The sequence below is a fragment of the Tetranychus urticae genome, chromosome 3, assembly GCF_039701765.1.
Source record: "Tetranychus urticae isolate SD_2017Ah chromosome 3, NJAU_TeUrti_SD_1.0, whole genome shotgun sequence".
NCBI classification, from domain to species: domain Eukaryota; kingdom Metazoa; phylum Arthropoda; class Arachnida; order Trombidiformes; family Tetranychidae; genus Tetranychus; species Tetranychus urticae.
In genome coordinates this window covers 12587274-12610456 of record NC_142960.1, presented here as the reverse complement: position 1 = coordinate 12610456, position 23183 = coordinate 12587274, and the positions used below count along the sequence as shown (strand labels likewise).

Below are 23183 nucleotides of genomic sequence, written 5' to 3'. Positions count from 1 at the left end.
GAAAATGGCAATAACTGTAAGCTTTTCATAAACCATAACAAAACTCATCTTTCCATCTTCATCTTTCCTCTTTTTTTAATTTCAATTTCATTTACAATTTACATTCAATGTCAACTTAAATGAATCCCAATATTGATTAGGAAATTAAAATGTAAAAATGGTTGAGACCAGAAAAGTAGGCAACATTAGTATAAACATATTTGAAGATCAAACATTTTTCATCATAAACTGTTCAATGTGTTGATAATGATGGTGTTGATGATGACACACACACAAATGTGAGCAAACTGAAAGAAGCAAAAATGACCACAAATTGAATTATTATCAATTTATCTGGCCATTTTGAATGCAGGGAAATATCAGTTGTCAAATGGTTACTTTGAAAATATGAAAAATATTTTCACTTTTCTTCCTCTTTTCATCTTCTTTTTTATTCATCTTTGAATTCATTTTAGTCTTCTTATTCAACTTCTTATCTATCTTCAGATGAGTCTTTTTGTCCTTTAAACCGATGAAAAGATTGACCCAAAAGCGCATCATTTTTGAAGCTGTACAATGATAAAACCTTTCAAGTCAAGGTGCCTTAGTTAACATTAACAGGAAGACGAGTAAAGATTTGGATGACAAGATGATGATCAAAATGATTTCATAAATCTGATTCAATTTAATCATTTTTTGTCCACTTTTACGGTCACTTTTTTGTAACCTTAAAATTTACTTTTTTTTAGCTTCCAGCTTCAACCAAAAGCTGACAAAAAATTCAATCTTTGTACCATTATTGTTAGGTTAAGTTGACCATTCAATGATTCTGAAGCTCAAAACTGTATTTTTTTTCTTGTTATCCTGCATGATGACCTTCCCATATTAAAGGCTATAATAGGTTATAACATATAAGTTTATCAGAGCATCAATGAAATTATCGTTGAAATAATCATTAAAGGTTACCAACAATTGAATTGACAAATTGTTTAACCCCTAAAAGGTTACTTTACAGTTGAGTCTCTAAAGTTGATGAAACGTTTCTTTAATTGTTCACATTCAAGTAAATTATTTTCATTCCTAAATATTTAATAAGAATTGCTATTAATTTCAATTTTTCCTATAATTTGGTTAAACAAATTGAAAGGTAAGCTGTTAAGTTGATCAACGAGTTTAACCATTGGTAACCATAATTGTGATGAGACTGCACTTTGCATTGACTGTTAACGCCATTTCATATTCGTTATTGTTTATCCGTTAATTTGATTAACTCGATTCCATAATTTTACTGATTATTATGATTCTCTTGTTATTTGATTGGCCATTGGTGGACACTAGTTAACTAGTCAACAGTTTTACGTGCGCTTAGCTGAAGAGGAAGATGAATAAGGTTATGAGTTATCTTGACTATTTAATGATCTTGGGTTTGTTTTTATTGACCATTTACCTACTTTTGGTGATCAAGTGATTATTGAGATTATTGGAGATTAACAGTAAACTCTGAATGAGGTAAACGGTTAATTTCATTATTAATTGGCTTCCATTGATTGGTAAATGTTTCATGTTTCCCCAATGATTAATTTGCATCTTTGGTCATAAAAAGAGTGTATATTTATGTAATTATGTTAATGACAAGATTGAAAAGGTAAGCTAATTTTATGTTATTAATTTCATATTGGTCAGTTGTTGACTCGATTCATTATCTTTGATCAATGTAATGAAAAGAGGAAAGATCAAAGTAATCATAATAATTAACAAACAGCTTTTTTGACTTGTTTCCAGGTTCAATGAAAATACAGAATGAAAAACAAGAAGCAAGGAAAAAAAATAAACAAACACAAAGTGAATGATTAATTCATGTAAAGCTAGATGATATGGATGATGTTGTTAATGAAGATAGTGGTGAAGATTGTGATGAAGATAGTGAGGTTGATGAAGAGGAGGACTGCGCAAAATAGTGGATGGTTAAGGTCGGCGTTGAGTTTAAATGAGGGTTACTTGGGTGAAGTCAAGGTGATGAAGATGATGGTTGAAGACCAGAAAAAAAAGGATGAAAGTGCATGTTAAAATGATGATAATGTTGGGCAAGAAGGCGCAAAAATTAATCATGAAAGGGATTAAATGGCAAGGAATGAACACGCCTTTGAGAAGCTTAGCTAAATCTATTCAGCATTAGTCTCTATGGAAACGTTCCCATAACCCAACTCTTATTGGTAAAGTTGAGGCAAATGTAAACTCCTACTTTTCATCTATCACCACCTCTCTTCCTCTTCATCTTTCGTCTTCTTCGTCTTCTTTATCTTCATCTTTATTATTGCCATTTGCTTCTTTAAACTTAGCGCCATCTTCAGTGTCCAAGGTTTCCATTGGTTGTAATGGGTTGCTAATGAGACGAGAAACAAGACATTTACGGTTAATGATTAACTCAAAGATATTTTTTATGTTTATGTTTGTTTTAATTGTAATTTTATTTCTTAGATTGTTGCCTTAATTTAATTTTGTTAATTTTGTTTCTTTATTCAGTTTGTGCTTTAAACTTACCTTGCATTAGTTTTTGTTAATCAATTAATTCAATTTGGGTTACAACCTGTTTTGTTTGGCTTTTATCTTTTCTCTGTTTTCTTGCCATTTCCCTTTTTTCATCGTATTGCTTACCTTATTGGTATTGTGTTAATTGAATCATTGGTAGTTTTTTTTCCTTGTGTTACATTGTATTTTTGTTTATTTGTTTGTTACTTTTATTGTACACAATTTGTGTACAGCTCAACACATTACATGATTACGTCTACCTGAAAGGGGAATCAATATAATAAGATAATAATTTGCTTGGGAATTCATTTTTTGCTTCTTGTCCTACTCCGTTTTTTTGTTGTGTTCAATACAAGGGAAAAAATGAGATTAACCTTCCAGAAAAGTAAAAAAAAGAGGGATTATAATCAGTTATGGAATCTGATTTAGTTGATAAATGAGGTTGATTATGTTTTTTTGCTGTAAATCTCATTAAGATGACAAAAAGAGTAAATGATTTTTAGGATGACAAGAGCGAGATTGTATAAAAGCCAAAAGCTTTAATGAAAATCATTTTGATGAATATAAGTGACCTGCAGGCTAAATGATCATTGGTCGGACTTTAACTTAATCATTGTTTGTTACTTTGGTCATTTTATCTACTACATCATCATCATCAACAACAACAACATCATCTTTAGTCTTGTCCATGAAAAGAGCAACAAAAAATGATCTGTTATGTTAAGGAAACAACAATGATAAAAAATTATGTAACATCTTTCATACTGACCATCAACTTTTTTGGTCTCATTAAGCTCAATAATCATTTAGCTTTCATTTTCAATGTAGTTTATGTTAATAATGTAAACCATTTTCCTCCAGATTTATGAACAAGATGAGAGACAAAAAAGGCCAAAAAATGATATTTTAAGTGTAAAAATAACCGTTTGAAACAATGTTTTTTCATGTTTCTTTATGAGACAAAAAACAAGGTTATATTGATCTGTTAACATTATTTGTATCAATTGCTTATTAGCTGATGAAACCCATTGTTATATGATTGATGAAGGGATAAAGATTAACATGATTTTAAGTGATTGTGGAGTGAAATGTGGAATGATTTAAAACTAGATTTAACCTAATGATGTTCACAGAGTTGCACTTGAAGTTCATTGAAATTCATTTTATGGCTCTTGAGCTGTCGATTTGTTTCATTGTATTAGATTTGTTGTAAAATTAAGGTTTAATATTATAATACTTGAAATGAGAATAAAAAATGGATTTAAATCTAACCAGGAGTTGGACCCGACAAAGATATCATTATTCAAAGGCTTACACTTAAAACTAGAGTTAAAGAGTTGTCCTGATTTGATTACATTAAGTTGCATTTGTAACTATTTCATGACTGATTATCTGAAACTGTACTAATAAATTTGTTGAATAATAGGCTAATGATATTGCAAATATTAATAATCCACTTTATTAACCAAGTTATCCGGAGATAAGGTTAGAGATTTACTGTATCTATGGTTGGGTAAAAAAACGATGGCTTCTTTCAAGAGTGAAATTTTGACGTTTCCATATTTTTGTTGTTGTATAATGGATACATTTGAATATATATTGGATAAGATGGGTTGATAAAAATGTTAAATAAGGTTGAATATTTCAAATAAACCTTAAATTCACCTTAAAGATAAAACTAAAATTGAATAGCAAAAGCCAAGGAGGTAAAAAAAAGGTAGAAAAAAAGAAAGAAAACGTTAACATGTATTAATACCAAAGGGAAGTAAAGATATGTAAATAGGAAAGATTGAATCTGATTATTAGAGTATCATGTATTCATTATATTGTGTCAAACTGTTGTTTGGTATCACCATCATCACCAATAGAGTTAAAGTCACTGATAAACTGAAAAATCTTCAATTGATTGGTGTGATGGCTGTGAGTGTATAAAAACATATGAAGGAGGAAAGATGTGACCCAAGAGGAAATGATTGAAAACAAATTACCTAAACAACGGTAACAATAACACAAGAGGTTTGAATAATAACACAAAAGAGTCAAGAAATATTGGTGGTAAGAAAATGAAGATGAATAAATTATCTTCATCTCTTTTTTTTCTGGCTGTCTAAGAAGATGGATAAAGTTAAAGGATAGACGATTGAAGGGGAAATGGGAAAAACAAGAAGATGAGAGAGAAAAGAGAAAGTTAAGATGTTGATTAAAGTTACCATTAAATTGAGGTAAAGAATAAAGCAAAGTGATGAGAATTGTTTCCAGCCGAAAAGGTTGCTTATTGTCTCCCGAGATAAAGGTAAAAATGATGAGAAGAAGTAATTGTTGATTTGGTAAAGTTGATATTTAATAAAGATGAATTACCTGTCAAATAATCCATTTAACTGGTTAACATAAATACCCAAAATAAAAAGCCAAATTAACCAAAAAGTAATACAAAAACCAAACAAAAAATGTAACAAGTGAACAAAATAAAAAAGTCAAATAATGGTTGCCAATACGCGCTTCTTTAGGGAAGGGAAGGGAAGGGAACGTTTCCATATTACAATATTTATAAATTAATGTCATTTTGAATTTGATTTACATTTTGTTTATTATAAAATCAAATAGCATCTTTAACCATTTCAAAGACTGATTGTGATTAAACTGAAATATTGACTGTAATAGAAATGACAACAATGTATTTTAATAAAAATCTGTAACAATCTTCAATTGTTTTGTTAAAGACTGACTTTGAATCAAAGAGTTATACTCTTTCCTTTGATTTGCTCATGGGAAATGAATTACACTGTTTCAATGAATTTTCATTTGACAATCATTTACCAATCATTGTCACAATTGGTTTCAAATAATTCATTTAGATTGACAAAAATAGATTTTCGCAATTTTAATTGGATAAATCTTTGATTCAGATCTAGTAAGATCAGATAATGCAACTCTTAAGGACTAGATTCATCTGTAGATCAGATCTTACTTTGATTCAAAACTGCTGATCATTTCGTTCTGTTCTGGTTCAATTATTGAACTTTAATAATCTTATTTGTGTAAGTCATTTTTTTGTCATCTATTAAATGTAATTGATTTAGATTATCAATATCTTCATGACTATTATTGTTAACAAATGTGATTTTCTTTGTTGTATAATGTAAGAAAAGGAAAGCTTTGTCTGTTTGGTGCTCTCTATGTGACGGTTGTTTTGTTGAATCTCTTATGTAAGGTAAGTGTCAATAGTTAATTCAATTATTAAGCTACAGTTAATTTGTAATTTGATAATTTCATTTCTATTTCTATCTTTTTATTTAGCCTCTTGTCTATTGCCTGGTTAATAATTCTGATCACATTCACTTCTAATTGGTGTTACTTCTGTGCATTAAAAATGTAATAAACTTAACAGCAACAAGGTTTAACTCAACCTCATTCCTGTATTACCATTTATTAGTCAAATTACAAGGTATTATTATTATTATTAAATTATTCTCATCAAATTTTGGTCGCCATCTTTCTCATCATCATCTTCTTCTTCATTATCCTTATCAGGCTCATTGGTACAGTTATTAATTCAAGTTATACCTGGTTGTCATCAGTTGAAAAGGTGAAAATGAAAAGTGACTTGGGTTCAATGTTATTTGAATAATATGTTAACCATATTTCAAGATTAATTCCTGCTCTTAACTTCAACTAATTGGATCGGAAAGTAATTTGACTCAACTCCATCTCAAATCAAGACTAAACTTTACCCAATATTTCAATTAGATGCGATTATCATTTAACTTTTGCTCCACTCAAAGTGATATACTTAAGAAACAATGACAATATTCAATGTTTCAACAAAATGTAATCACATTCGGTTAAATGATCATTGGTTTTCGATCAACAATACTCAGTTAATCAGTTAATGGAAAAAGTGTAAAACTATAACGAAATGTAATCATTTTGTTTTATTTCAATAATCGTTGTTTCAAAGTAAATCACTTAGCCAAGGATTCAAGTTGATCAATATTCTGATCACAAATTTGAAACCATTAATAGGGCTTTTAGGTTTACGGTGTAAGAGAAATATGATGATGATGATCGAGAAGACAGTGAGAGAGGAAAAAGGTTATTTGTAAGTTGACAATGGACAAGATAAGACGTTGAAGCAATGGTCAGTTTACAGGGTGAAAAAAAAATGATACCAGATATGTTATGATATATATGAATTTTTTGCAGCTCACCAAAGTGGGAGGAAAAAAGATGAAGAAAACACAAACTAGATATAAATCAAAGGAAGAAGAAGAAGATAATCTACTGTTAAAGAGACAGGTTAATGTGAATGACTACCAATGTCTATAAGTCTTGTTCATTATCATCATTTTCCATCATGTCATCTTTATTTCAGGTCATTTGTTGGTTCTAATGCTTTTTATGCGTCGTTATACCTTTTATATACACACACACATAATAGGTTGCTTTACACTTTCACTTACACCTTATTTTTGTTGTTGATAATCAAACATATGGATGACCCAAAAGAGTGTGTGTGAATATGAAGACCAAAAATGATTCAAAGAGGAAAAGTAAAAAATGAATTGACATTTTTCTTAGGTTAAAGGATAAGGAAGAGGAAATAGAGAGAGTTGACAGAAGATGTAGGATGATGAATTCAATGATGATTATTATTATCATTTGCTCTTTTTTAACTCTCTTGATGTTCATAATTTTACTGGGTTACATGAAATTCCACTTATATCATTAGGTAAAAGAGCAAGAGAGATGATAAAGAGTGAACAGGGAAAGACAAAGACAGTAAACCTAAATGAATATGAATCACCTTTGGATCAAGCCATAGTTTGTCTTTTGAGTGGAAGGATAAAGCGAGAGAAAGTGAATGTTACATGAAAGATGATAATGATTATGATTATAAAAGATAATAATTTCTGTAAGGTGAATCAAGATGTATACCATCTATGCATATATCCAGTTATATAAGTGTATATCATTTGGATAAATTGTTGTCTGAATCCTCCCAAGGAACAAAACTGTTAACCAAGCTTATTTAATAAACTGTGCATCCAAATTATCATCTCGTCCCTTGTTGTTGAGTATTCACTTTAAGAGCTAAAGTCCATTAGTATCTCATCCCTTTTGTGGTTCCTAGTTTTTGCTTTTCCTTTCCTTCCTTGTCTATGAATATGTGTCTTGATTCCTTCCATCCTTTTCCTCTATAATGGATTCTTCATTTAATCTTACTTTCCATTTATCTTATTTTTCCTTTTGCCTTTTTTTTAGGTTTTTGCGGTCACAGTTTTTTTCCCTTCGCTTGTCTTTGGTTAATCTGTTTGGCCAGTTAATAGTTTAAATCAATGAGATACTTGGAGTCACAAAGCAACTCAAAACACTTTTTGATGGACACTACGCGCAGCCAACTCCAATCATTTTAGCCGAAGAAAGCTTTCATTACTTCTAGTACTCGCCTTGGCTCTAGTACTTCAGATGAGTCTGAATTGAAGGAAATTAAGGTGAATTGAGTATGAAAAGAGTCTAATTCGCACATTTGATAGATTTGATTCAATTATCAAGAAGATTTAATCAAATACTTACAAATCTGCTGATCCATTAGATCCATTCATAGGCAAAGTTTGGTTCGTTTAATTATTGAAATATGCTCTCAATATGAATCCATAGCATGGATACTTTTATCTAACAAACGGTTTAGTAATTGTCAACAACAATTAGAATTTCTCTTTATTTTTAATGTAACTGAAAAAATTAAATTAAACAATAATCTTGCAAATTGGCAACTGAATACTGAATACTAATGTACTTTGCTAAATAATTTTTGTGAAATTATTCTGAAAGATGATAAAAAGAGCATGTAACTGTATGAAATTCAAAAAATAAAAGATATTAACATAACTCTTAAATCAATCGAGAGTGTTAATCAATAAAAAATTATTCACATTTCAACTTATTACAAGAATACCGATTATTCAAACGAAAACTACTCGAAAAAACAAAGTTTCACTCTCATTGTATATTATTGCAGAACATGCACCATGTAGTAAAAAGAGTTTGTGCTGAATTGAATTTTTCAATAAATTGGTTTGAAAAAAAGCAATTAGATATTTGAGGAATAGTTGGAGTTAAATGATAGACTGAAATGAGCGTCTAAATTAAGGAACAGTTTTGGAAATTAAAAGGTAATCTTTTGTTAGTGTATTAAGCCAGACTTATGCAAAATCCAATTCGATTCAGAACAATCTCGTTCTTTTCGAGTCAAAGTTACTTTGCAATGTTATGCGTTTTTTGTTTTACGAGGTTAGATATCGAATGGTACTAGATACTGGACATTTTCACTTATTTCTATTCCGTTGAATCTCTTAAGATGGGAAAATCCGAGTCTTTTTGTTTCCGAATTGCTTTTATTTTCATTTTGTTGAATTATTACCATCCTTAAAAATCAGTCTGAATTTCATTCATATGAGATGATATTTAGTTCAATTCAAGACGAGTTTCATGGTAGTAAGTCTAACATTTTAAAATCTCAAATTATATAATGAGTTTTTGGCACTTGCTCATGTTGATTGAGAGGGAAGAGATCGAGTAAACGATGCTTTAGATTTGAATTTATTATAAAATTCTGGTTGAGATGCACTTTTCTAAACAATTATCAGAAATAGTTGTAATCATTTCAGTTGATCTGATTTCGATTGTCAAACTGATTTTCTCAAAATTTGTCAAAGAATGGCTAATTTAAGTTCATTGATATTATCTGAGTGATTGAACGATATAATTGATGCTTCAAATGAAAAAAACAATATTTTCTGTTGAATGTAAATGAGTGGTTCTAGTAGTTAGCTACATATTATGGAAGAATGTCTGTATATTTTGTAAAAATAATCAAATATTTGGTGCTTTTATGATGCTTAGAGCGTTCAAAAGCAAATCGAAACAAACAGAACAATTAACTAATTGAAACTAAATTCAGTTTAAAAAAACTGTAAAAAAGTGATTCCATTCAATTTCAGTAATGCCATCTTACGGTAGTTTTTCAACACTCTCGAACATATGTTGCTCGAAAAATATTTTTGTTAATTTGTGTTTCTATATTTTGTTTTCTTTCTGGAATCAGCTTGTTTTAAATTGAATTTGGTTTGTTTTCAACATATTAATTAACTAATCAACCTCTATTTGAAGTCTTTTTCTGATTTATTTTTATATAATTATCAGGTAAGCCAGTTATGTTTAACCTTGTAACCTGTTCTATTAAAATTGATTTATATCTATTAAGCTCCATTTTAAAGGCTAGAAAAACTTGCTTATGTCAACCGTCAAATACATACGTTTGAATTATACCTGTTTTCTGCTAATTTATGTATCCTCTTTCTTCTATCTTCTTTCGTCATTACTCCTTTTCCCTCAAAACTCCCTTTTCTACATGTTTCTCTACACCCGTCTTCCTGTTTTACTAATATATCAAGTATCAGGTTGGATCAGTTTAATTATCAATATAACTTGAAGAAGAAAAGTTCTCAACTTTACCATTTGCATCTAACCTTAACCTCATTTTACCTGTTGCATTAAACTTTGTATTACTTCTGCTACAAAAGTTCTTATTTTACATTTTTGTTTCACAGTCATCTCAAGCAAAAACAATGTCTTCAGAGAGTAAAACTTTCGGAGCTGGTGTTGATAATACGGTTTATCTTGGATTCGCAAATCTCCCTAACCAAGTTCATCGTAAATCTGTTAAGAAAGGATTCGAGTTTACTTTGATGGTTGTTGGTGACAGTGGTCTTGGTAAAAGTACTTTGATAAACGCCCTTTTTTACAGTCAACTGTATAAGGATCGAAAAATACCGGCTGTTCAAGATCTCAATGAAAGCACGGTAAAAATCAAGCCAGTTTCTGTTGATATTGAAGAAAAGGGTGTAAAACTTAAATTGACTGTGGTTGATACGCCAGGTATGAATGATAATGATTCAATTGTTTTTCCTTTAATGTCATCCATTTTGATTCATATCCTTTTATTTTCATTTATCAATACTTCATCCCCACTTTTATTTATCTGTCAATCTTTCCATTTCACATTTTTCTATAGGTTTTGGGGATGCTATTGACAACACAACATGCATTCGCCCCATTATTAATTACATAGATGAACAATATGGTAAATTCCTTGAATATGAAAGTGGTCTGAACCGTAAACATATTGCTGATAGTAGGATTCATTGCTGTTTCTATTTCATTTCCCCTGTTGGTTATGGGCTCAAACCTTTAGATATTCAGGCAATGAAAGCCTTACACACCAAGGTTAATTTGATACCCATCATTGGCAAAGCTGATGCGTTGACAAGACAAGAAATTACTGATCTAAAAAAACGCATCATGAAAGAGATTGAAGCCAACGGAATATCCATTTACACAGTGCCGGATTGTGATTCAGACGAAGACGAAGATTATAAAGAACAAATCAAATCGATTAAGGATGCAGTTCCGTTTGCCGTTTCATCTTCCTGTGATTTAGTAGAACTGAAAGGAAGAAAGGTCCAAGGACGTCAATATCCATGGGGCATTCTGGAGACAGAAAACCCAGAACACAGTGATTTTGTAAAACTTAAGTCTTTACTCGTTACTCATATGCAGGATCTGAGAGAAGTTACCCATGAAGTACATTATGAAAATTATCGTGAAATGCGGCTCACGCAGCGATCATCAAGTATCGTATCACAACAAAGCCTGGTCGAATCTATTTCATCTGCAGATGATGCTGATCGTATGTTACGAGAAAAGGAGGAAGAACTCATGAGAATGAAGCAACAAATTTTACAACTTCAAAGTGCCATGAAGCAACCATCCAATGGAATTAATGGATCTAATGGAACAAATGGAACAAATGGTCTGGACAATTAAAACAAAGTTGATGAATGAAAGAACAAAACACTATCATCTCTAAAGTCTCTCAACAGTAACAAGCTGTGAAAAACTCTTCCGAGATCTCATGCCGAATCAATTTTGATTTTTATGGAAAAAAACCAAGTGACAAGTTTCGAAACTCATTTTAAAGAAATCTCTTAAACCTTTTTTAATTTCATAGGTAGAAAAGCTTGAGACTCATATTTTAATTACCGCCATAATAGTTTATTTTGTCTCATATGTTTTTTATTTTCAACTCCGGATGTTTGCCAAAATAACCATTTGATAATTAAATGAAATTTCCACTGACATTAAATACTTATGGGTATCCATAAACAATTGTTATGAGTAAAAATCACTTAATAATTTCATCAGTGAATTTAATAGGTAAAAATCAAAGCTAAGTCCAATACCAAGTATCATCTAAGGACCCTCTAGCAACATATTTTGAGAACAGCTCTGTGATTTGAATAACCGCATTATAAATCAAATGAAACTTTCCAAATGTAGTTTATCCATTTAAGTTTATTTACATCTCCACAATAATAGTTTTACGTTGATGAATGTGACTATAACGTACAAATTTAATAATGCTACAAATCTAATGTTGTGTTGCACGAGCTCAAGGAATAATTCCACGAAGAAACATATCCTCAGTGTATGCTCTTTTCTTTTGCTGTGAAAATGAGAAAAATAATTTGTGTGAGGAAGTTTGTTTTATATTTGAATTGGTTAACTGTTTGAATTTTTTTATTCTTACCTGAATCTCTGGAGCGTCAGGATTTTCTTTTGCTATTCTATTTCTCCAAGCAGTTAATAAGGACGCAGGACTTGGTTCAAGTATTCCAGCATATCCTGAAATTAAAATATTGAGATGAATTGAGTAAGAAAAGAGCACATTTTGCACATTTGAAAGATCCGGTTCATGTATTAAAAACACTCACCTAATAAAGCTGATGTACCAGGCGATAATTTAGCACCTTTACCAAGCCAATAATTCAGCCTATCAATATCAACAGCAAATAAACGCTCATTATTTTCATTCGCAAAAATATCGAATGAACCTATCACCTCGTCAGGAACTCTACCGACTCTTTTCTTAGCTGGCAATACCGCAAGATGATAGAAAGGTCGATTAATGCATCCTTCTCTGACAAATCTAATGACGATTCCTGAAGGCCAGAAGAATCTACGACGCATTTTATCGAAAAACTAGAAAAATACGATCAAATTCTTGCACAGTTAACACAATTAAAATTGAAATTCGCAATTTGTAATTATTTTTTGTTTACCAAAAAACATGAGACTCAAACTTTGAGGCGCCACCTTTGAACAATAATAATGCTCATGAGAGAGAAGGATAAGACCGGTTTTTTGAAAAAAACTAACAGAAAATTGATTTCTATGAATTTCTAGTTGATTTACAGATTTAAATATTTCACTTTGTATAATTTTATTTATTAAAGATTTTCATGATTGAAGAAGAGATGAGTTTTTTAATGCTTTTTTATTTGAAACAAAGCAGGAAGGGACATTTTTACGATGTCAAAGACATTATGTGCTGATGTTCATCAGATCCAGCGAGTAATACTGTTCTTAGGTTATAAATACAGTCGATTCCTTGAAATTGACGGTTCTTAAAATTGCCCATTCGATGGTTTCCTCATCTCGAATCAACCGCACTATTTTTTTTAATCCTGCCTTGACAATGACTTCAAGCAATTAGATATATAAATGAGATAGTAATCATTGATTAAAATTCAAGTTTATACAGTTCAACAGGTGAGGTTGCATGTAGAGTGAAAAGGCAATTGATTGAAGGTAAAGGAATCAAATGAATGCATTAAGAAGGATATGAATAATCAATGAAAAAAATTGGATTTGACTAATTCTATAGGTTATTGATACCAATTTTACATCCAGTTTAAAGTATTACCTGAATAAAGAGTAACAGCAAATTCAAGTGCAAAAAAATTTTTGTGTTGGTTTTTGGGTAAAACACATTATAACTGGATTTTATTAATTTGATTTCATTAAATAATACAGTATTTCAAGTGTAAAAGTAACAACAATTGATAAAATACATATTAAATAAACAATAATGTAATACTTTAATGTTTGATTAGTAAATTCATTTTGATAATTTCTAGAGCCACTAGAATAGCGTTTCTAGAATTCAAAGTAAATTAGTTGACAGTGCTAAAGGATTAACCTTTATCCAGTTAACTGTTTCCGCATACTGACAATTCGGTCACTTAGTGATTTATCTCCTGGTCCACATCTTTTAGCAACATAATCAAGAGCATCAACATCCTTGGCCATAAATGCTATTTTAGCTGCGTCCTCCAATAATCTAATAATTGAGATGAAAGAAGGGTAAAAGTTAATGAATTTAGCACAACTCTTTTACATTTGAATTACAGCTAAATTAAATGCTACATACCCAGTTTTAACATAGTAATCAACTTTGAACTCTTCTCGAACTTTGCCGACATATTTTTGAGCTTCTGTTCTGTTTTTGAATTTCAGGCAAGCAGATACAAATGGCTAAAATGAAACAAAATAAATCGGTATTAATAGGAAGAAATGGTATTTAGTCCTAATGTAATATTCAATTTTAATATACCTCATAACCAATTGGAGATTTTTTACTTTTGCTGAATTTTTCAAGTTCATTCCAATCCCTTTGCTCAGCTAAAATGTTGATTTTGAGTAACCAAAATCTTCTATCGGGAACTTTGAAGTCTTTTTTTAAACCTTCAGCCAATTTATGCTCCTTATCGTATAATAATTTAGCCATAGTTTCTTGTAATGATAGGCCAACAAAAGGATGCTTGAATTTTTCTTCCAATTTAATTTGATTCTCCATTAATTTTAATTGTTCTTCCGTAGCTGCTAAATTAAATTCGTTTTTCGCTCTTCTAAAACACTCTTGAGCTTCTAGTAAACATCTTCGACGATCCCCTATAGATTCATATCGATAAGCTTCTAAAATTTTGAGATAGGCACGAGAGCTAGAATCATCTTCCTGGATGCAAATATCATAGAGCTTTTCAAGATCCTCATTTTGACATTGCTAGAAAAAATAGGATAAGAATTAAATTTAGATTCGAAATGAGATGATAATCAATAGTAGAACATTAATTACCTTTTTGTACAAAGCATAAGCTTCTGGATGTTTACGTATTATTAAGAGAAAATCTTTTCTCGATTGAGTACTGAGAACATCAATGACCATATAAATTAGATCGGCATTACCACTTTCACTGGCTTTTTTACAGGCTTGCTCGTATTGTTTGAGTTCCAGTAGGAGTGGAACTTGTCTGCTTGCTTTAAGTTCGCAATTTAATAGAAGAATGGCTAATTCATCTCTTTTCTCTTTAATTGCTTGCTCGGCAATCTCAGAAAAAGACACACCAGAATTAGAATCAATTTTCTTGATAATATCTTGAGCTATTTCAGCGTCATCCATCTCCCTTAATTTAATCTTGTAGAAAGCCCAATTTCTTAATATCCTGGAAACTCCTTGGTCATCGGGTATTTTCAAGTATTTTGCGATTTTGATGGCTAGAAAATATTGTCTTCTCAGGACCAACCGATCAATGAGTACTTGAATAGAAAGATATTCAAGTTGATTGTAAGTAAGTAATAAGCCGACATTCTGCTGTCGGATTGTGTTGAGAATACGTAGGTTTCGACATATATTTACAAATAATTCAGAATCAGCATCTGGAGTGAATAATTTACCAAACGAAGCTGCCCGAAGAAGCATTTTCTCTGAGCTCACTTGAAACTCATGAGCTGCAGCCAGTGTACATTGAATCACAGCCGAGTTAATTTCATTTCGTTCACTTAATAACCTAATATATTCATTAGCTTTGTGTACTCTTCTCTCATATTCTTTATTGGCCTCCATCAAAAGAGCACCAGGAGCAAGAGATCCTATTTTGAAAACTTGAACTAGAGGGTCAGGAACTTTCTGAATAATCTCATTAGTGTCATTGGTTATTACACGAATACCATCAATTTCTTGAACTAAATGAACAGGTCCATCCATTAAATAATTTAACCAATCCTTTTCTAATCCAACTAAGAGTAAAATTTCTTTCCAAAGGCAAACAACGGCTTCATTTCCACACCATAGCATATATTCGGGTTTTTCTTCACATTTGGTAACAAACTCACAAATTTTTGATATAGTTCCATCATAAGAGCCAATCCAGAGAATACCAGTTTCAAGATATAAGGAAATATTCTTGTAATCATGGCTGAATGATATATCTATTACTGTCGATGTTCCCGTTCTTTGAAAAACCATAGATTCACATTTATTAGAACTGAGCTGGAACAAATTTCCATCCCTGGAAAACAATATTTTTACCTCGCCATTTTTACAAGCAATAACATTCCAACAACTCGGTGGTTTATCTGTTTTAAGCATCTCGTGATATTGTCGCACCATAGGTGAATCAATATTGTTTATAACGTAAAACTTTTGAGTTTCTGTTAAAACAGCGATACCAGTTGAATAAGGCCCGGTGAATATTTTACACTGGCAAACTTCAGTTTTACTGAGATCATCATGGATAAGGAAACTATTTTGAAGCTCTCCGAAGAAATCGTAAACATAAACATAGCCATTGTCTCCAACACAAACTAAGCTTTCTGTATTAGACCATCCCATGGCAATTAGATTAGATGTCTTAAGTCGAAGACTTGTAAAGTATTCTCCATAAGGAGTGAAAATAAAGATGATCGATCTAGCATTCTGATTGGTACCAGAAAGAAGTCTTACAGTTGCATTTTCCTTCTCGTGAGAATGAAGAGCTGTTAAAATGGATAGATTGTGAGTTATTAGAGGTAAGAAAATTTAACATTGAAATTCAAGAAGTAACAATCAATCTTTACCTATGTAACCAGAAAAAGGAGCAGCACATACTCTATACTTTGATAAATCAACACCTTCAGTGGACCAATTAAGAGAGCAAAGTTCAACTCGTCGATAAAAATCACGTCCAAGAGGATTCCAGTCAGCAGTTAACATAGACATCTTTATAATATTTCTATAAAACTTAACCAAAATTAACAATATAGAAAACGTTTAGATTGAAAAAATATTCATAAAATTAAAAAAATCATGATGTTATAGCTTAAACTTTAACTCATATCTTTGCAGTGACAACTTTCAGCTGATAATGATTTGTAAACATTGCAGGATCTGATACCAAAATAGTATCGGATACTAGATGTAACAGTTAGATTCCGAAGCGCGACTGACTCAAATGACAGTAAAGTTGGACTATCATAGACTGGCATGAAATAATTCAAATAAATCCAGACCTAATTTAACTAATTAGTTTCGATTATCCCCATTAGGTCAGCAGATCGACACAGCTAGCTGTAATTTTGAAGATGAAAAGTGAGCTGACGGAATCTCGCTTACCCTTACCGAATGGACTTTTACAGCTCGCTAAAAGTCTGCTTAGTGGAAGTCGACTTGACTCAATTAGTTTAAAATCACGTAATATATGTCAATCATAAAAAATAACCTGAGCTTAAATTTAAATAATAACAGAAAGAAGTATTTTATACACTCTGTAAGGGATTTCCAGGTTTTATTTAATGCATTTTATTAATATAACTTTTCAATATAAAGCTCATTGCGTTCAGAGTTAATACAGTGAATAATGTAAATAAGACAATGTCAAGATTATTAAACAATTTTTATTAATTTATTTGAAGTTTACTTTGAACATCATAATTAGACAAATATTTTCAATTAGATACTGAAAGTGAAAAGGAAAAAGACCAGTTAAACTAATAATGTAAACCAATAATCAGTTGTTACTCACAATTACAAAGACTCGAGAAGTCATATTCAGAAGTTCACCGATAGTAAACGCTATATCAGTCCTTGAAAGTCGATCTTGTAAATCAGTTCCCTGAAAAAATAAGAATTGCGTTAACTCTCTGTCTTTTTATGGATAAGTGAAGCATTTTAATATTACCTTTATAAAAGCTTTTGCACTCAACTGCAAGCCTCTGTTCGCCTTCCTTAGGTTTTTACAATAAGAGCTCATCTTAAAGGGAAATTGAATCAAATTAAAAGACCGAGAAAACAAAACAGAAATTTTTTTATACCATCGTTAATATAACTCCATTTGTGTATGAACAAGCTCCGATGGCCGCAACGCCAATGCTAGCAACAGCCACAATGAAAAGATCCATAAATTTATCAATATGAACAAAAATTGCAATGTACATCCCAAAATCTGCAGCAGCCGAAAGTCCGATGTACAAAAATATAAGCCAGTTTCTTAACTTAATATTGAGCTGTTCAATTTCATTTTGATATTGGATAATCTCACAGACAGTAGCTTTATAATGAAGCATATAGTCAACCTTATTCAGAAGTCCTCTTTCAGCCGCAAGACCCTCTGCAGTTCGGGCTACGTGAACAGCTTTGAAGTAAAAGTAAGACAAGTGAACTGTTACTATGGCACCAGGCAATATCGTGTTATATAAAGTAGAAACTATTCCTAGGTAATTGACGAGAATCCAAAAGCCAGTGTAAATAAACTGAATGGATGTTTGCGGTTTGTGATCCGCTGAATGAACAATAAAGATCAAGATTGGTGCAAAAGTAATCGCAATACAATAAACGATCCAAAGCCATGCATTTACTAGATTGATGGCAACAAAACGAAACTTTTGGCAATAACAATGATTCATTGATAAAACTTCACTTTTAATTCCGTTTTCATATATTGAATAGTACAATTTCAAAGTCTTAAAATGACCATTTTCAACCAAATAAATCCAATAATGTCTTAAAATTTCACCTACAATGGAAGCATTCAACCAGAGAAACCAAAAGTAGCGACGATTTTGCTTACCATAGAAAAAGTCACCGAGAACAAGAAGCCATTCATCAGGCAGATCAAAGACACTCAACAATGCCAAATGAATGATGTAAACACTCATTAGGCTGAAGTAGAGGATGGATTTTACTGTAGTCCATTTTGATGGAGTTACACTTGGATCTTGTGAGAAGCCATTTGGTAAAATATTGAATGAAATGCATATTGATTCGAGTTTTTTTATCTTGCTAATTGCTTCGGCATCATCAACGTCACTTGAACGAAATCCAATAACACGGAAAATCAATCTTGGTAAAGACGCAGTTAGAATTTTATTCACTCTTAGCATGTTCGATAGCTTTGACAGCAGCTTCAATTTAGATTCTAAAATTTGTAGACTTTTTGGTTTTCATAAAAATATGATTTTAAATTACTGCATAACGAAAGCGCATTGAACATATCAGATGCTCTAGCTTTTCTTCACGGCACCTGAAAATCACTTAATAATATTGAATTTCAAAATGTGATACTTTTCTCTGTCGTTTCATGTCAAAGTCAAGTAACAAAGATGAAATATTGAATTTGAAGATTTTCGAATCAATACGATATTTAGTTTTTATTGTCTTCATTGTTTAAAAATGTCAATGGCAATCAATGAGTTCATTAATTAGAAATATACTTACTCAAAACAATTGATCATCAGTCATTAAATCTATTTAATCGCCAATTAAATCCATCCATCTCATCTCATGAATGTGATTGAATAATTTATGAATAATTCAACTTTAATTATTATAAAATTAAAGTAAACTGAAGTCATTAAAGTACAATTAAACATTTTATTGGCAATAGAGCTTAGCAACGATAGATTATCTGAAATCAGAAACTAGTCGTTATGCTACAAAAACTATGGCAATACTGACTTTTGACCCTAAAATGGTTTAAAACGTCAAATCTTTTTGATCAGAGTCAAATTGTTCTTCAATGGATGGGAATTTCACTCGTTATACATCATAGAAAATCCAAAATGATTCCTCTACTTTGCAAGATTTTTCTGAACAACTAAGAGCATATTTTTTGTTTGAATAAAACTTCATTGGTTATGACTATTCTTACATGGATAAACCATTGTTGCAATCGAAAGGAATTGTGCCGTAACATTGACTTTCGAGTTAAGAATTGGGACTTTGGGGATTTGTAGGAACATAAACTTTTCCCGAGTCACAGTTTTCAAGGAAATCGATGTCAGAGTTTAAATCTCGATCGAATTTAATAATACAAACAGATTTTTTTGTAGGATTTTGCCTGTTTTCATATTTCAATGCATTATAGCTCATAATAAAATCCAGCTTGCAATTTTGCTTGAGAATGATTATTGTAGGTGATACCAATCCTGGAACATTGAGGCTAAAAGTTTTAAGGCCGATGTACAAAATCAATAGAACTGTGGATGTAAGGAAAAAAATATTTAATTCATGATATGTATAACAATTTTTATGATTACAGTAATAGGAAAAATTACAAACGTGTAAGTAACTGAATTGTTTGAAAATGATTAAATTATCTTTTTCAATATTTAAATTAAACATTTCCTTTTTAATTCGGATCAGACTCTTACTATGGCTCTGACTTTGACTCTGATCGGGCTCTGATATGGTTCTGGCTCTGATTGTTCATCATTCACATTCAATCGGTTAATTTCCACAATTGGTTCATCCGTAGCCTCAGCTGGGTTGAAGGCATAATCAGGATTGAATTCACAAATAAATTCATTATATTTAGACCGATTTACCTGCCTTTTCTGACTAATACTCTATATTGATTTTTATATTCATCATAAAGAATTTCGCCGATTCTGAGCGAAATCCCAATCAAGTTGAGCTCGTGCTTGAATTCTCCGAACTTTTCCATATAAACTTTACACAATCCCTCCAGCACGAGAGATTTAAATTTTTCAAAAGTTTATTCTGATATCTTAGAGGGCAGGACAACATAATTTATGTCTTCTGCATATCGCTCGAATGTGTTATGCTTTCTCGAAGTTGATAGATTTATCATTTTCATTCTTTTGACTTGAAAAGTCTTGTTGTTCGGACCAACACGAAAGCGTTTCTTCCTGGAATCTCCATCAGAAAATTTTATATTATAATAATCAACAACTTCCTCTATATCTTGATTTTCGTAAAGTCTGAACTCCTGACATAAATGATCGTAGCAACATATGCAGAGTAAACTATTAAGAAGATAAAAAGAAAGAAAGAGAATAAAAAGATTACAATAATATTATAATCTGCAATCTTACATGGTTGGATCCGATCATTTGGCTGTCTATCATATCGTGACCAAAGAATAACTGCTCTCCAGAATTGTACATGCGTTTGGCAATAACGATGGGTTAATTATCGACAACAAAGCAATTAATGTAAATGTGTGAAACTTGCACACCAATGCTTTCAAGTTGGAATATGTAAATAGCGAAATCATTGTCTTTTACATTGATTTCATCTCTATAAAACATGCCTTCAAAGGCCACAAAAACGAGAAAGAAACGGTGTCGGGGATTAGAACCCTTTTACCCTTAGGATTAGAGGTCAGTAGTGGGGCGAACAATGTCGTGAAAGAGGAAAATAGATCTTTGTTGATCTCAAACCATCCTCCCAAGTGATGGGTGACGATAGCATTGGCATCACATTAAGGTTCAAGACGCACCGATATGGTGATTAGAAATATGTTTTAGACAATACCGGGCGTCTTTTTCTTTTACGCCTTCTTGCATGCATAGCTGCCGAACAAGTTAAGTTTATTCTTATTGCACAACCATAAGTTCACGTGCTCAAGGTTATTCAAGTTCAATTCTTTATTTGACCTCTGATTGAACTTGCAAGGTCATTTTCTGGAACATACCATTGGAAAGATGGAATGAATTTTTCCTGATTAGATGAATGATAAGTGATCCCTCATATCCTTTAGCCAGTATGAGCTATGAACATGTGACTAACACTATCGGGTCAAGAAAATTTTGCGATTTCAGAAAATGAACTTTCAAGGTCAATTAGAGGTCAAATAAAGAATTGACCTTGAATAACCTTCAGCATAATTGTGCAATTTGAATAAACTTATGGTTCAAGTCTGAAGTCTGTAGCACTAACCGTTCGTGAGTTATGCCTGCATGAAGGCGTAAAATGAAAAAAACACCCGGTATTAGAAAAAACAATAAAACCAATATAAATCAAATTAACAAAAATTGTAATTTTTATTAAAAAATATTCAAAGAAAATAAGATTTTAACTAAATCAATAAATCTTCAGACAAAAAAGACAAATGGAAAGAGGACAAAACTATTTATCTATTCAAACTTCTAAATTGGAATGAAGAGCTTGGGTAAATTTTGACACGAATCATTGGTAAGCCAAAGGATTATGGTCATAATGTGGATCTTGTTTCCTCTTTTGTATTCAGCTCCTGTTTTAATCATCATCATCGTTCAGTCAAATAAGGAATACTATTAGGCTCATCTTATTTAATTTGATCCTTTGGTTAATGGCGTAGTACATTAACAATTTAGCTATAAAATCATATTTTTTTACAAGTTTGCTTCCCGTCCATAATTTCAACAGCTTTTTTGATACTGTTTATCTTATCGTTCAACATTATATAATACAAATGAAAAAATGAATTACTAAACACTCATACAAAAAGACACAATTCGTGGGGTAACCTTGTTCAGAAACAAGATGTTAGATGTTCATTACAGCCTTCAGAATCAGAAAATTGATTACAGTCTGTGATTCATTTCTCTTATGATTGATTTTCTGTGAATTTCTTTTTGAAGTGGAATTCATTAATCATTAATTCGTCATTCAAGTACATTATTATTCACTAATCTTAATCCAAACTGAACCAGTAAAAATTGTAAGGTAGATGTTGGCAGCAATTGATATTGTCAGTTACCTATTAATATTAAGTTACAAATCAGAGTTATCTCTATTATCATATAACAATTTTATTTGATATCTAATGTTAAGTTATTCAGGTAATTGTTTTAAGCTCAAAGTTTACTTTTCCCTGTAAAGGAACTAAATCGACTACCACTGATTACGATTTTATCTTCATGATGCTTTCAGCTGTTATTGTAGCAGTACTTGTATATCAACAATCAAAATCATATGAAATCATCACCCAATCGAACAAATATCAATAATTAGTGAGATATTAGTTATTTGAAGCCGATTCTCTGATTTCTCTGGAAATGTTTGAGTATTGAAACCATTTTTTAACTTTGTTTACTCTGTTGCTGAAATTTTGACGATTTAATTTTGCTTTTTCCCGAAGTGATTCACATCTTTAAAGAAGAAATGAAATAAAATGACTTTGTTAGAAGTGCGAATCTTTGTTATGATACTTCTTTTTGGACTTACTATGCTCATTGGCTATGGACCAGTTTTCTTATTCCATTTATCGCAGAAAAAAAGTCTTTGGTGGAGGTGTCTTATTGGCCACTTGTTTCGTTCACACGATTCCAGAAATTACAGAAAACTATGAATCTTTCATGTCGAGGAAAAACAATGGACCATCGGAAAGTGAAGGTCTACTTGGCGATGACGAGAAAAAAGACAAAGTTCCTTGGGTCGAAATATGTGTCTGCATTGGACTTTTTATAACCTACTTAATTGATACGTCAGTTGTTATGGCCATTGAGAAGAGTATCAGCAACGAAATGAAATGAATTTTCCTGAAAACAGTTTAAACGATGAAAACGAAAACTGCTAGCTTAACATTGACCTGTATCCATTTGGCCATTTTTTCCGCTACATCACCTTTTGGAATCCTTTTGACACTTATATTGGAGCAAGATGGTCTGGCTGAAGATGGAAGTTTAACTATCATTTTATTCAGTGCCATTGCTACTGGAGCCATTTTGTATAT

At 31.4% G+C, this 23183-nt stretch overlaps 3 protein-coding genes and 2 long non-coding RNA genes across 10 annotated transcripts; 2 read left to right on the top strand and 3 right to left on the bottom strand.

Moving 5' to 3' along the window:
• Window positions 1-1003: 1003 nt before the first annotated feature.
• On the bottom strand, window positions 1004-5232 carry LOC112538604 (uncharacterized). 3 transcript variants are annotated; one of them, XR_016199704.1, is made up of 4 exons: window positions 4497-5232; window positions 2521-4186; window positions 1427-2362; window positions 1004-1348 (listed from the first exon to the last, which is right to left on the bottom strand). It is a non-coding gene; the product is annotated as an uncharacterized LOC112538604 (long non-coding RNA). The 3 variants fall into 3 exon arrangements; XR_016199702.1 differs by having other exon boundaries at window positions 2521-5231; XR_016199703.1 differs by having other exon boundaries at window positions 1431-2362; window positions 2521-5231.
• Window positions 5233-5334: 102 nt separating this feature from the next.
• Window positions 5335-8300, top strand: LOC107359430 (uncharacterized). 3 transcript variants are annotated; one of them, XR_003081815.2, is made up of 5 exons: window positions 5335-5546; window positions 5653-5719; window positions 5806-5953; window positions 6040-6426; window positions 7771-8300. It is a non-coding gene; the product is annotated as an uncharacterized LOC107359430 (long non-coding RNA). The 3 variants fall into 3 exon arrangements; XR_001568084.3 differs by having other exon boundaries at window positions 5357-5719; XR_001568085.3 differs by having other exon boundaries at window positions 5465-5719; window positions 6040-6196.
• Window positions 8301-9586: 1286 nt separating this feature from the next.
• LOC107360011 (septin-1) lies at window positions 9587-11736 on the top strand. Of its 2 annotated transcripts, XM_015926621.3 has the most exons (3): window positions 9587-9711; window positions 10119-10446; window positions 10583-11736. In XM_015926621.3, the coding sequence occupies exons 2-3, from the start codon at window positions 10137-10139 to the stop codon at window positions 11392-11394; spliced, it is 1122 nt and encodes a 373-aa protein (XP_015782107.1). In that variant the 5' UTR covers window positions 9587-9711; window positions 10119-10136; the 3' UTR covers window positions 11395-11736. The 2 variants fall into 2 exon arrangements, with proteins under 2 accessions (XP_015782107.1, XP_015782108.1); XM_015926622.3 differs by lacking the exon at window positions 9587-9711 and having other exon boundaries at window positions 9992-10446.
• A 166-nt stretch (window positions 11737-11902) lies between these two features.
• mRpS16 (mitochondrial ribosomal protein S16) lies at window positions 11903-12705 on the bottom strand. Its single transcript, XM_015926623.3, has 3 exons — window positions 12342-12705; window positions 12158-12252; window positions 11903-12073 (listed from the first exon to the last, which is right to left on the bottom strand). The coding sequence occupies exons 1-3, from the start codon at window positions 12595-12597 to the stop codon at window positions 12020-12022; spliced, it is 405 nt and encodes a 134-aa protein (XP_015782109.2). The 5' UTR covers window positions 12598-12705; the 3' UTR covers window positions 11903-12019.
• Window positions 12706-13383: 678 nt separating this feature from the next.
• Vps16A (vacuolar protein sorting 16) lies at window positions 13384-16581 on the bottom strand. Its single transcript, XM_015926679.3, has 5 exons — window positions 16306-16581; window positions 14546-16224; window positions 14024-14473; window positions 13841-13944; window positions 13384-13750 (listed from the first exon to the last, which is right to left on the bottom strand). The coding sequence occupies exons 1-5, from the start codon at window positions 16445-16447 to the stop codon at window positions 13612-13614; spliced, it is 2514 nt and encodes an 837-aa protein (XP_015782165.1). The 5' UTR covers window positions 16448-16581; the 3' UTR covers window positions 13384-13611.
• Window positions 16582-23183: the final 6602 nt, after the last annotated feature.